The sequence below is a fragment of the Natator depressus genome, chromosome 6 (genome assembly GCF_965152275.1).
Source record: "Natator depressus isolate rNatDep1 chromosome 6, rNatDep2.hap1, whole genome shotgun sequence".
In the NCBI taxonomy this organism is placed as follows: Eukaryota; Metazoa; Chordata; order Testudines; family Cheloniidae; genus Natator; species Natator depressus.
The window spans coordinates 35,569,035-35,583,699 of NC_134239.1; the positions used below are offsets into that span (position 1 = coordinate 35,569,035).

The window sequence follows — 14,665 nt, forward strand, 5'->3', positions numbered from 1 at the left end:
CTGAGTGTCAGCTCATCACTCATGTAGTGCATTCATTTGTTAATCAATATGTCTAGCCGTTAGTATAGAGTACTGGCAATCAGCATTCCTGGGTTACGGTCCCAGCTGTGCTATAGACTTTATATGTGACTCTTGGGCAAGTCACTTAACCTTTCCATGCCTAACATTTCCAATGTATAAAATGGGTATAATAATGCAGAGGTTGATTGAGGCTTAGTTAAGCAAGGCATAGATTTGAGGATGGCCTACCTTGGGCGGGGAATAAGAGAAATGTCTCTGGGCATTTTCCCTGGATTACTCCACCAAGGCTGGTGGGGGAAGTTGAACGTGTTACTGAATGAAACTTTTGGCTCCCAAATGAAAATTCCCAATAAACCACCTGGCTCATGGAATGAAGGGGTCCTGCTGCCAAACCTTGGAGAACTTGAGAGTCACAGCAGACATAAGCCTTCTTGCAGGGCCTTCCTGTGCTGAATCTAGATCCCTGGCATTACCATGACATTTTTATGCCCCTTCATGTTTTGGCCACCATTCTAGAGGACATGCTTCCATGCTGATGACGCTTGTTTAAGAGTTAATTAAAATTGGGACTGAACTCCTTGGGGGAGAATTGTATGTCCTAGGCTTCTGCCATATACTTCATGTTATCGCAGTCTCAAAGGATGACCCAGCATGTTGTTCATTTAAAGAACACTTTCACAGCAGACAAACTGCAAAGAAGGTACCGATGTGAGATTTCTAAAGATAGCCATAGCACTCGACCCACGGTTTAAGAATCTGAAGTGCCTTCCAGAGTCTGAGAGGGATGAGGTGTGGCGCATGCGGTCAGAAGTCTTAAAAGAGCAACACTCCGATGCAGAAACTACAGAACCTGAACCGCCAAAAAAAAAGAAAATTAACCTTCTGTTGGTGGCATCTGACTCAGATGATGAAAATGAATGTGTATTGGGCTGCATTGCTTTGGATTGTTATCGAGCAGAACCTGTCATTAGCCTGGAAGCATGTCCTCTGGAATGGTGGCTGTAGCATGAAGGGGCATATGAATGTTTAGTATATCTGGCACGTAAATACCTTGCACTGCCAGCTACAACAGTGCCATGTGAACGGCTGGTCTCATTTTCAGGTGACGTAAATAAGAAGCGGCAGCATTATCTCCAGTAAATGTAAACAAAACTTGTTTCTCTTAGTGATTGGCTGAAAAAGAAGTTGGACTGAGTGGACTTGTAGGCTCTAACTTTTTACATTGTTCTGTTTTTGAGTGCAGTTATGTAACAAAAAATTCTACATTTGTAAATTGCACATTCACAATAAAGGGATTGCACTACAGAACTTGTATGAGGTGAACTGAAAAATACTATTTCTTTTGTTTTTACAGTGCAAATATTTGTAATAAAAACTAATAATATAAAGTGAACACTGTGTACTTTGTATTCTGTGTTGTAACTGTAATCAATGTATTTGAAAATATAGAAAACATCCAAAATATTTAAATATCATTCTATCATTAACAGTGTGATTAAAACTGCAGTTAATCATGACTATTTTTTTAATCTCATGATTAATTGCTATTACTTTTTAAAATCGTTGACAGCCCTAATAATTAGAATAGCCAAATTCTGTCCAGATTTGTTGAAGTCTATGAGAGTTATGCCTGACTGGATAGTGAGATCAAAAGGGTTTTAAACAAAAACATTAGTGACTGAAGTATTAAGAACCTTTGTAACAGTATAGAGTGTTAAAATGTGAGACTTTTCACAGGCTTTTGGAACAGCTAAAATGGAAATTAGAGAGAAAGAAGCTGGCCTTAGGACAGGGAAGCAAAATTAGAGTTTGTTTTTCATTTTAACTTACCTGGTCTTAGGATCAGTGTTATGACAGACATATGTCTATTAATACACATTAAACAAATAATTTCTTAGAATATGTGGTCAGGAAAATTGTCAGCATCTGGTGCCAGATTTTTAGAAGTGCTGAAGTTTCACAATAATATTTAGAAATGCTGACAAGCATTGCTAATCTCAGAGAATTTTGATTTTTGTGAGAGTGACAATCTGAACATTCGTTGGAGTGTGTCAGAAGACTCCAAACAGGGCTCTGTGGTGCTTGGTAAAGGGACCATGTGGGATGCACAAGGGTGAGGAGCAGTAGAGAGTCTCAATTCAATACGATCTATTTACAAATGTCAGGACCTTGTTTCAGGGTACCAACACCACCTGAGGGAGAGAGTGGTGTTTGTAGAATAACAAATGGCCTAATAAAAAGTCCAAACCCTTTACCCAGCTTCTCTAAAAGTGGAAATATTAAAACAAAGAAACTTCAAAAACAGACTTCAACGAGAGACTGCTGAATTGGAATTAATTTGCAAACTGGAAACCATTAAATTAGGCTTGAATAAAGACTGGGAGTGGATGTGTCATTACACAAAGTAAAACTATTTCCCCATGTTTATTCCCTCCCCCACCCCCCGCAGTGTTCCTCATACATTCTTGTCAACTGCTGGAAATGGCCCACCTTGATTATCAGTACAAAAGGTGCCCCCCCCTTCCCCCCTGCTGGTAATAGCTCACCTTACCTGATCACTCTCATTACAGTGTGTATGGTAACACCTATTGTTTCATGTTCTCTGTGTATATAAAATCCCCCTACTGTATTTTCCACTGCATGCATCCGATGAAGTGAGCTATAGCTCACAAAAGCTTATGCTCAAATACATTTGTTAGTCTCTAAGGTGCCACAAGTACTCCTTTTCTTTTTACAGTTCTCTTGTGGCTTTGTCAGTCTTAACCCCTCTCAGAGGCATAACAGCCCCTCACCTAAAGATATGTCAATCTTCATTCTTCTCCCCTCTCTAGGATACAACAGCAACTCCTTCCCACTAGCCCCTCAGAGTAAAAAGGGAGCTTGTGCCCTCCCTGTTCAACAAGTACCAGCCTTGGGGCCCTTAACAATGAAGGAGGCATTAGTTCTGAGTCTGACCCCCAACTCTCTCTCCTTCTCTTCTCCTTCAAAGCTACTTCCTTTGCCTTGCCACAACCACCACCCTTCCTTGGAACTTCATGCAACTTTTCACTGGCTTTTTCAAAATGCCCAACTAAGGTTTTCCCAGGCCTCTCTTTCTCTCTCTCTCTCTCTGTAGAGACACCCACAGCAGGTCTTGCTTCTTCCCTGGTCTCTCTTTCACACAAGAAAAGAAAGCACCTTATGTCCATGCACCCTTTCATATTATGCATTGATGCAAGGCACACATCTCTCATCAGTGTTGGGAACTAACCCTCCTAGAATTCCACTCATTCTGTCCTGAACATGGCAACAGGTAGTGTCAGGCCTGTACCCTACCATAAAGGGTCAGCGTGCCCTGTTTTACAGGAATGCCAGCAACACCCAAGGCTTGTCAGAAGAAAGTTTAAAAACTCTTTTCCCATTGAGAAAGGAGTCTGCCACTGGTATAGCTAATCCTGAAAAATACCACTGCTTGCTTCTTCTGCATCAGGTGATAGTAGAAACTGAGAATAATAAATATAAATCAGAAGCTAAGAATTGTAGAAAACTGATAAGGGAAGCAAAAGGCCAAAGGCCAACTCTATGGCTAGTAGAGTTAAGGACAACAAGGAGGAGATTTTAAAGTTTATTAGGAACAAAGAGAATCCTAACAATGGCATTGGTCCATTACTGGTTGGAAATAGTAGAATTGTCAATAGTAATTAAAAAAAAGGCAGAAATAGTCAATAAATATTTCTGTATTGTATTTGAGAAGAACAGTTAATGTAGTCATATTGTATAATGATGATGTAACATTTTCCATTTCAATAACAACTCCTCAGGAGGATGTTAAACAGCAGCTACTAAATTGCATCCAAGAGTTTTAAAAGAGCTTATCAAAATGTTGATTTTCAATAACTCTTGAAACAATGAGGAAATTCCAAAAGACTGCAAGAAAGCTAAAATTGTGCCAGTATTTAAAAAGGGTAAATGGGATGACCTGGGTATGCAACAGAACGAATGTAAACCATTAAAAAGTGGTGAGATCATTTAAAAAAGGCTACTTCCATCTTATTAGAAGACTATGGTGCACACCTTCTTGGCAAATAACAGGTTTCCTTAAGATGTACCCAAAGTTCCAGAAGGACATAGATTGCTCTTGCATCACTGGAATGAGAGTGAGAGAGGCACCAACACTTTATACTTCTATTCAAATTACACAGTAAACCAAGTGGAAGTAAGTGTGGAATGGAAACCTTAATTACTAGTTCATCATTAAATTGTTGTTATGGTTCCTAGCAAGAACCTGTATAGGGGTAGGTCAGTCTTAGATACGTGCGCATGTCTTAAATAATTCTTGTGCTGGGAATTGAAAGACTTTGAAACCATATTTTTATTTCAAAACTCAAGTATGTGATACTATACAGTACAATACTAGCACACTTGTGCAAGGTCTTACAATGTTACAAATTTAAATAATATGATACACAAAAATAGTGCCCCCTTTCAATTCTTTCTACTAAAAACATCAGTGCTGTGCATGAGAAACAATAAACGTGTCTTGTTGAAGCAGAAAAATAAATATTGCACCCCAAGAAAACTATTTCAGTATTAATAGTATAAATAATTGACCTATTGTTTGTAATCTGACATGCCTTATGAACACAGAGAATAGAAGTTTTCTTTTCAGATATAGGTAATTAAAATCAGACTGACAAAATTAGATTTTAAAATTTTTTGAGCACAACCCTAATTTTCACTAAACACAAAAGTATATTCATTAATTAGTTGAACAAGATAAAGTATTTAATACTCTGTTACAGCCACTGTGGGGCTATTATTTTAAGTGGGCAGCTTAATTACAGTAGGTATAAAAATAATCCCCAAATTATTTTTCACTTTATTTCATTTTCATCTTTTAATCCCCTTTAAAACACCTTGCCCTTTGCCCATCCTTTCCCCCTAAGCCCTTAGTAACCAAAGACTCTGGAGGCTAAATTCTGTATATCTGACCCATGGGAGAAATTCTTCTCAAACCAATGGAACAACTCATGGGTGAAATTCACCCTTGTGCAGTGAGCTCCCAAAAGGCCGATGCACTAATTAAGTCCCAGATAGGGTGTGCATGCCCTCTATACAGGGGCAAATTTCACCTTGTGGTCCAGATCCACCAAAGCACTTACACACATACCTAACTTTAAACATGTGACTAGTCTCATAGAAGTCAGTGGGATTCCTCACATGTTTAAAGTTAGGCACAAGCATAAGTACTTTGCTGGATCAGGGCCCATGTGAGTAAGGGCACAGGGATTTGGCCCTGGCTGAACCACAGAAATTATCAGTACCAATGCTTTGTTTTGTAAAGGGCACCTAATCACACTAATGCTCAGGTCATCAAACATACTAATTTCACCATTTGAGTAAAGTCCATCTTTTGGAATGGAGGAGTCTGAATCTGCCAGGCCTTCTAGCTGCACCCAAACTGATAGAAAATTTATAAAAACTCAATTGTTTATTTGATTCTTTGCTGTTTACAGATAGAGAACAAATGGCACATTTCCTTTAGCTTTATGGAGCTTCTTTAATCACTTTGATTCCTTTACTCCTCCAGAGATGGTTTTTTTTTTTTTTTAAAGACACCAAATGGTTAATTCAAGCACTATTTGTTTAGCAACAGTGGTGGCCATCTGATATTTTCCTGGAACAACATCTGCCTGAGAAATATGGTAAAAGAAGTGAGTTAGTTAACATTAAAGAGAAAAATCTCTCCGGAGAGCTTTGTTATTTTTGGTGGGAGAAATCGGAGTTAAAACACTTCTGAGTCAGTTAAAAACCTTTATTCTCCCAGCTAGTTTCATTTGCTGAGAGTTTGGGGACTATATTGAAAGAAAACATCCTGCTACTGGCTGCAGATAAGTCAGAATTAGGTACTGCACATGGCTTCCTTATCCTTCCCAAGGGGAAACTGCCGTTAGTCACTCAGCAAACTAGATTCATAATCCCAGAAAACACCGACACATCTGAGACCCAACAATACTCTCCAGTGTCACACTCTCTTTAAAAGTTCAGTTGTATTCAAGTGCATAGCAATGGAAAGATGGACATACTTGACCAGAAATCCCAACTCAAGTTCTGTAGGTACATACAATATACTCTTAAGTGCCAGACATTTCAGTACCTTAGCCCATGGGTGAATTCTCTTCAAAAATGATTTGGCCATTTTGAAATTATACATGCACAAAAGTGTCGACGTTGGGTAAATATTTTCTTATCCTTCCGTGAGCTTCTATAACTCACCAATAAGTGGCTCATTAAAAATAATTAAATAATTAATCAGCTAACACACACACAGCATTTGATTCTAAAATGAGCTGCTGCGTGTGCACAGTGACCTCTTTACGTGAGGACATTAAATCAGTAAGCACTTTAAACACACGCAGGGCTCAGCTCTGACCAGTGTTATGATGGTGTGCAAGGGCATGAAAAAGACACAGGGAGTCTCTGTCTCCAGTGCAAGCAGCTGGGCAGAATCCATCCATAGTTCACCTGCTGGCCTTCACCCCTTTTCTTAGTGTGCTGTAGTCTGAAGTTTAGGGGATATGTCTCATCTGCCAAGCAGTAACTGTTTTCCTGCAATCAATAGCAACTGCTAGTGGGGAGTGCACTGCACTCTTGTTCAGAAGAGCAGCACAATGCACCGCACAGCATGTCCCTTTGACATACAAGGAGGCTCTGAGACACACTGGGCATTTGGTCTGTTTGCCGCACAGACCTGGATTTAGCCCTTAACATAAACCCTCTTCAAACAATGGAGTGGTTTCCCTCTTGCAATGCATTATGAATAGCAATACAAAACATATTTAGTCAGCATTCCGTTTTGCACTGTTGCATGATTATTGGGCCAACCTCATCCTTTGTGTAACTCATATTATGGAAATATACCAAGGATAAATTTGGCCCCGTATAATATTTTTAGTCTTCAGCAGAAGGCTTTTCTTTCCCACCCACTCATTCTAAACAAGGACATTACATTTTAAAAAAAATCCTATATATAACTGCTGTGAAAGTTATGACATCAGTCAATAAAAGCCAAGAAATGCAAAGTTAAAGCAAATACTTTATAACTGGTAGCTTTTATAGCTTTCCTCAAAAGTGCATGAATTAAGGTCTAATGTATCAGTCTTCCCTTTGAATATCCTGGCTAATGCTGGTGACTGTCACAACCTTGGCATGATTTAAATGTGACTTTATTTGTATGAAGTCATATCAGTCAGATACAATTATCATGACAAAAAAACAGAAGTATTTATCAGATGGTCAATTTCACTAGGTAAATCACAATCCATTCCCAAGCCTGATGGCATAGAATAACTAGTGTGGCTTACTGATCACATTTAGCAACAGGAAAATGACAAAGTGCTACCTTGCTTTAATAATCGTGTTTTAAAGTGTGTGCTTACTGATGTACCGTAAATATTTTATAATTTGTTTATTATTCTGTGCCTTGCTCATGCTGAAGTCCTGAGTTCCACCAGGAGTATTGCTGGACAGCAGAACACGTGGCTTTCCCCTCGGGTCCATCTGATAATTCAACACAGGAGTTGTATGAATGGTAGATCCCCAACAGCGCAGCAAAAACGATTATCGCAGCTGCTACAATCCAGACCACATTCCAGTGTTTACACAGTTTTGGGTACAGTATATGTAAATAATTAATAACAACTTCAAGTTTGCTGTAAAATGGAAAAAAGATATAAGTGTTCTTCTACAATAATTATATACAAGTCAGTTACCTTAATACTTTGACTATTAATAACTTTGCAATTATATGCTGTACCATCTTGCATAAAAGGACCAACACTCTCTGCTAGATAAAAAACATATTGTTATGTCCTTTTTACAAATACATAAACTGAAATGCAGATCGATATTAAGTGAGCTACTTTTCCAGAGTCCCGCACAGGGACAGACTTCCAGTCCCCTGATTCCCTCTTTCAAAAAGGCAGTCCCATTACTAGAATCTGACAATATTTCAGATCCTGTTTAGCTCATAATTCGCTTAATTTAAATAATTTTAGAAAAGTTCCTTTCCAATATAAGTCTCCATGACTTGCCAGTAGGGAGGCTGACCTTCGGACCATGGGATGGGCCACATGTTTGCAGAGATTTAGAAGAAGGGTGAATTACAGGGCAAAATATGGTGGCCCCTAGAATGAAGAGGTTTGGGATCTTTGGGTTCCTCCTAGAACTGCCTCAGCTTATGGTCAGATGTTCTACCTGCTCTGATCAATGTTCTGTGCTTCTCTAATGTACAAATGCCTGTTTTTTAAAATATAAGAATGTGTACGTATAATCAAATAGAATGGGTACATCCACACAAGAACATCAACCTATCCGCAAGAGGAAAAGGCAATTAGCTGCAGCAAGCCTTGTAAATTATGTATCAAAGGCTTCAGGTCAGGTGTCCAGTACTAGACTCAAAAGTCCCATTAAACAATGTAAGAGGAAGAAGCTTCAGAACCTTTATTAAGTGTTCCCGTCCTTTTCAATACACATCCTAGAATTCTCATCACTTTTGCTCATGATTAGCCCACCTCACACTACAGTTTCAATGTGGTCATATACTGAAACAATGGATGTTCACTATCACCAGCATAATGATCTTTAAAACAATTTGTTTAAAAAAAATCCTATAACAAAAAACAACATAAAAACCAAACAAAAAAACCAACCAACCAAAAAAATCAAACAAACAAAACCCCCAAAACCCACCCTTTTCCATGCTGCATGGTAGAGTTGGTTGGGAACTTTCCATTAAATTTGGTTTTTTCTCCAACAGAAAATGCAGTTTCTATTAAATTGAAATGTACCCTGCAAAAACCAAAACAAAATGTTTTGGTTTGTTGAACTGACTTGAAGTTTTCTTTTGAGTTAGTTCAACATTAAACAGTGTTTCCTTATTGTGCCATATTGTCTCATAGGAGTTTTAGTTTGGGCCCCCATTCTCTCTTCAAGACTGGGCTCCCTTGCTAGACTACATCTCCCAGGATGCAAGAGACAGAGTTTCTGACCAAGGTGCCTGGTGCATCCTGGGAGATGTAGTCCAGCCAGGGAGCCTCGTTCTCAGTGATGAATAGCAGCATCAGGCACTAGAATTATAGCTCCAAGGAGGCAAACCATTGGGAGTTGCATATTAATAATGTGACTTGAAACTAAGTGTTTTGGGTCAGTTCAACAAACAAAAATGAAACATTTTGATTTGGCAAAATAACAATGTTTGTGTTGCTCAAAAAATGTCAAAAATGTTTAGACATTTCCCAATTGAAATTTTTTGGAATAGTTTATTCTGTGAAAAATTTTGATATTTCAACACTGTGTCCCAATTTGGAGCAAAAGCAAATGTTGATATATTAGATGTTCTCATGGCACTGAAATTCTGGTTTTTGCTTGGCTGTACTGCACATACTGTAGAGGTTGATTTTTAGCAGGGCTTTTTTGCCTTTGTGCAGACTTGGAAGGCAAAAGGAGCTAGATTTATTTTTGCTTAAGTGACCTTTAAATAATTAACAGATGCAGAAATACACAGGGGAATGGATCTCTTAACTGCACATCTATCTGCTCACCTCTCAGTCAGTATTATCTTTTACAGGTGTTTATGTGAAATGTTGCTTTTACCTAAGCAAGAGACCCTTTGCCCATATGTGAGCTTTCTTGGGTGGTTTTCTTAATGTATAGATTGAGAAATACATTTTTCGTAATCGAGTCCCGCCTTGATAGGCAGGAGTATGCTTTTATGAAGGAATCTTGTGACACAGTGCTAAGCAGAAAACTGTGTATCTCAAAGTAAACTGGCCTCCTGGCAGATGCACCACACTGGATTCTCACCTGTTTTTCATGTTATTTATCTCTTCATTTTCACCCTCTGCATGCTCATCAGGGATTTCATTTGTTTTCTCTTCATCTTCCTCTTTTAGCTCATGAAGTTCTTTGGTTTTCTTTAAGCCTTCCTGATAACTTTAAGCATAAAACATATTTCTTAGTCTAGAAGTGCCAAGTAAATACCTCTTTCTTGTTCAGTGAAGAACTGGCCATTTAGTTAAAATATTAAATAAAACACAAATACTGCTTGTGGTGTGGTGCCTAGACAACAGGAAAATATTGGCAGAGGCCACTAAGATACCACAGGTTCCCACTGTCCCTTCCGCCAACATAGATTCATATTAGTTAGAAAAAACTATCAGATCATTGAGTCCATCACCTTGCAAATATGGGTTAAAGTTCTCAGTTGATCACAACTGCTGTGGTATTGCAAGAGAGGGGTAGGTTTTGACTCACTTTGGACACTGGACTTTACCAGTTGCTTCCAGTCCATCCCAAAAATAAAGATACACTATTATCATTAGTGTCTTTAGAATGAATTCAGTGCCTTTCCTTACACTTGTCAGGGTGGTGGAGTTTTTTCTATGGTATGCACTTGGAGACAGATTGCCCCACTCTCCATTGATTACTCTGAGCTCTTGTGAGTACGAGTGGGTGCACAAAGTGCATGAAACTTATGTCTGTGTTGTGCAAAAGGCTATGTCAAGTCATCAGTCTTACTCAGACCCATATAAATTCTCTGCTCAATCTTGTGCATGACCACAAACTCTGCTGTACCCTTTGCAGGATCAAGGCCTAGGGGAGATGTTTTGGGCTGTTCTATCCTTACAATGCTGATGACATTCAGCTTTGCATCTCCTTTTCACTGAGTCCAGATTCTACAGTCTTATTACTCTCCCAACGTCTGACCAAGATTGGTATAGGGATTAAAGGTGACCAGCTGTGACTCAATTCAGATCATACGGAAGTGATTTGCTGGAAAACTGCCCAGCTTTCACCAACTGGGTTCACATGCTTGGAGCTGTTATTGTAGATCTCCTGATCTTGGAGAGCAGTAGGGGCCCATGAAGTCTTTCCTCAAGTAGAGATGTCTAGGAGGCTGCAAACATTTCTATATATTGCTGACTTTGCAAGTTATCCAGGACTGTGTTACCTCCAGTTTGGATTAATGCAAGACATTTCATGTAGAGCTACCCTTGAAGTTCATTCAGAACCTATAGCTGGTGCTGAATACAGCTTGGGATAGGTTGCTGTGGCCAGGTTCACCAATGGATTCCTGTTCACTTCTGGCTGCAGATCTAATGTTGCTGATGATCTCTGAAGCTCTGAGTGGTCTGGGATACAATTATCTCAGATAAACATTTTTACCCAGTATCCCACTTAGCAGTTAACAAGAGCCACCCTGCTAGGTTTATCAGTTCCTAGTGTAAAACTCTTCAGGGCTGGAAGTAGAATTTTCTCAGTTGAGAGCTCCTGCCTTTGAAATTGCTCTTTTTGGGAGTTTGCTGGAACCACAGCTTAGACTAATGAGCTTCAAGGCGTGATGTATGGTAGAGCATAGCTACTTGGGTTAACTATTGTTTTAATTGTCAGTTTTTATCTATCTCTTGTTTGTTTTTATAGCTTTAATAAAATTATGTTCCTTAGTTTATTAAATAAGTGCTAGCTGCTCTGATGCTAGGCAAGCTATTATGCAGGACAGCAAAATAAACATTAAACATATCAGCACATTGTATAGAGACATTAAAACTATTGCACATTATCAGAATTATTTTAGTTTACTGTTTTTAGCCGGGGTAGTTATTCCTATGTTATTTATTTACACATTACAAAGCAACATATAGTTGATAGTAGGTTTTGTCATTTAAGGGGAATTGAGTAAATGTTATTTCTATCATCCACTTATTTTGAGGTATTTGGCTCTCATCTTCATGGAGAAGTGAAAGTGGTGCACATACACTTACAGTTGCTTTATATCATTAAAGGATGTGTCCTAAACTGGTAAACCCCTCGTGGGGAATTCAGTTCACATAAACACTTTTACCCTTTGTTATAAGCTTCCTCCTCTATCTTGGCTTTTGTCTCAGGGTTGATCTCCTCCGAAGAGCTCTGTGTCAGCAGAGAAGCAGGCGATTCATGGTCATGCTCTCCATTTGACTTTCCACTAACAAGATGAAAGAAAAAGAGAAAGGAAAAATAGCATTGGAAAGTGTTGTTTTTGGAATATGCAATTGGAGAATGATACAATTCCTTTCATATTCATTCTGATCCTGTTATGATAAACTCAACTGTATCTTTGGGAGGAGGTCTGAATTCCTTCTTTTCAACTACCTTGCAGAAAAACCTTGCAAAAGAGAAAAACAATGGTTCTAAGCAAGCTTTTAATTTCAAAGATCACTATCTAAAGAGCAGTAACTGACAGGTCTCTAAGGCATTAAATGTTCGATTTTTTTTTAGAGAGTTTTTTTTCCCTTGCTTATATTCAGCATTAGTTTGTTCTCTATTTAACCATTTCTCCCTGGACTTTCTAAAAGACTTCCTAGAAATTGGAGCAGGTTATGACAAAGAAAGATAATACGGATAAATACTGGCTATTCACTTAATATTTCTCCTCTTATTTTTCTTCTGCATATTAATCTAACTTCTCATGGGTTGCATATGCTGTATGTATACATTTAGACGTGTATTTTCATTTTGACTTTAAGATCTTTGAATGTTTAGCTTTAATATAAGCCACTGCATATTGCGTAATTGTATATATATATCTGTGAATGATAGAAAGGAAGATGATAATTTATGTTTTGTGAAGAAAGTGTTTTTTTACTTGAAGGATTAAGGGCCAAATCTATATTTAGCCACACAAAATGAAAAAAACTATTTGTCTCTGGATCATAAATCTTAACTCACTTGAAGAATGCTTGAATCTAGAAAAATCAGGGAATAATCTCAGATGTATGTCTTGTCTGAACTTCAAGCAACTAGAACTCTTTTTATAGGCCTGATCTTATTGCCACTGAAGTGAGTGGCAAAACTCCCACTGACTTCAGTGGTGTGGGATCGGATCCCATTAGAGGAGGACAGATTATCTGTGGTCAATTGATTCTTTTAAGAGAACATTTATAGCAATTTGTCTTCCTCCCAGTGGGTGGCCAACTGACCAATGTCCCTTGAACTATCACCAGGTGAGGTTTCCTTATTTACTTCTGGAAATCCATCACTTCATGGGCCAAATTTGACACAGGGCAAACACGCATAACTCTACTGAAGTCAACAGAGCTGCACAAGCTTACCCCAGGGAGCCAGCTGGCCCCACATCTTCTACAGACTTACAAGCCATTAACCTGGAATCTTCAAGATATGCGTGTGTTACTGAATAATATGGACTTTTAAAAAAATAATTTATTGATGAGAAAAGGTAAATTAGATTTCTGATCATTTTGGAATCTCTTTATTGTTACAAGGGATGTGTCAAATTTAGGGAAAACTCTATTTGACAAGAGTGGGAATTTTGCTCAAGTAAGGACAGCATGATTGGACCAAAAATTAACAGCTGTATTGCTGAATACCCATTCATTTGTGTTATTTCTACCTACTGTTTTCCCAGCTTTAGAATATTAGAGCTTTAAGTAAAGTATAATGGGGGACAAAACAAAACATACCTTGAGATTTAAAGCAAACTAAAAAGGTGAAAGTTAGCATTCTTTACCTGATAGGAACTGCATATTTTGAAATTTTCAATTCTGCATAATGCCTAAAGCATCTTAACAAATGTTGATCCAGATTAACACAATATAATGCAAATAATTTCAAATGATATTTAACATAGTCCAAGGTAAGACTGTTAAAAATACACGGTATGCCAAGAAGGTTTTTAGTATTATCTTGTCCTTCAACAAGTTACTTATCTTTTAATTCTGAAATGTCAGCAAGCAACTTCCTTAGAATGTGCAATGTTTCCTGCAAGAGATAAGTGTTTTGCCATGGAAAGGAGCCTATCAATATGCTGTATGCTTTCATACAGTTGCGTGGCACACAGTTTTTAAGTGCAGCACATCCTGTGTCCACAATGGAAATCCTTTGTCAAAATCTGCACAAACAGCTTGGGTGTGTCTTCTGTTCCCATCTCAAAATATCATGTGTTTATTTTTCAGTCTGTTTCCATATCTTTATCATCAGATTATTACAGAAGCTTTAAGTTTGTCACTATTTGAACAGGGAAGTGATCCAATGCAAGCCACAAATATACAAAATTTTAAAAAGTGTAGTGTACAACATAATTTGCATTCATAAGTCCAAGAAATTAGTTGCGATAAAACTCAACAGGGTATGTAATTGACACTACCCAAATATTTTTATACCGTCTTCAGAAATTTCTGTAGATGCATATATGTTTTTCAACAGAGCCGTTCTCTAGGGGCCCGAGACTTCCAGTCTTGCTCATGTTAAGCAGTACCTTATTTGACAAGTAAGTAAAGTACATAAATCCATTTATTCATCTCTCAATATTGGTGACATCATAACAGAACTTTCAGAAGCCTTCAACAATCCATCACTAACTTCAAGCACTCAGTAGCTGACCTCCCAGTGATCTGCTGCACATCATCCATCCATCTCCTTGCTGGACATCCCCTATTATGATGATCCGGCACTATTCCTTCCCTAATAACTTTCTCAAGGCTATTTCCATCTCTATGTCATTTATGACCAAAGTACATAAGTTTGTGTCTGTTGATTTCTGCCATCAGAGTCTGTCTCTCTATAATATTTCTAAAATAGCCATTAGTCTTTTCCCCCCCCCCCAGTCGAG

At 38.2% G+C, this 14,665-nt stretch overlaps 1 protein-coding gene across 5 annotated transcripts in view; it reads right to left on the reverse strand.

Moving 5' to 3' along the window:
* Positions 1 to 3,987: 3,987 nt before the first annotated feature.
* IRAG1 (inositol 1,4,5-triphosphate receptor associated 1) overlaps positions 3,988 to 14,665 on the reverse strand; it is a 136,424-nt gene continuing 125,746 nt past the window's right edge. For all 5 annotated transcript variants that reach the window (XM_074955052.1, XM_074955050.1, XM_074955051.1 and 2 more), the window contains 3 exons: positions 11,903 to 12,022; positions 9,865 to 9,993; positions 3,988 to 7,712 (listed from right to left, as the gene is read on the reverse strand). In XM_074955052.1, coding sequence (XP_074811153.1) covers positions 7,472 to 7,712; positions 9,865 to 9,993; positions 11,903 to 12,022 — 490 coding nt within the window. In that variant the 3' untranslated portion in view covers positions 3,988 to 7,471. The remainder of the gene's footprint in view (positions 7,713 to 9,864; positions 9,994 to 11,902; positions 12,023 to 14,665) is intronic.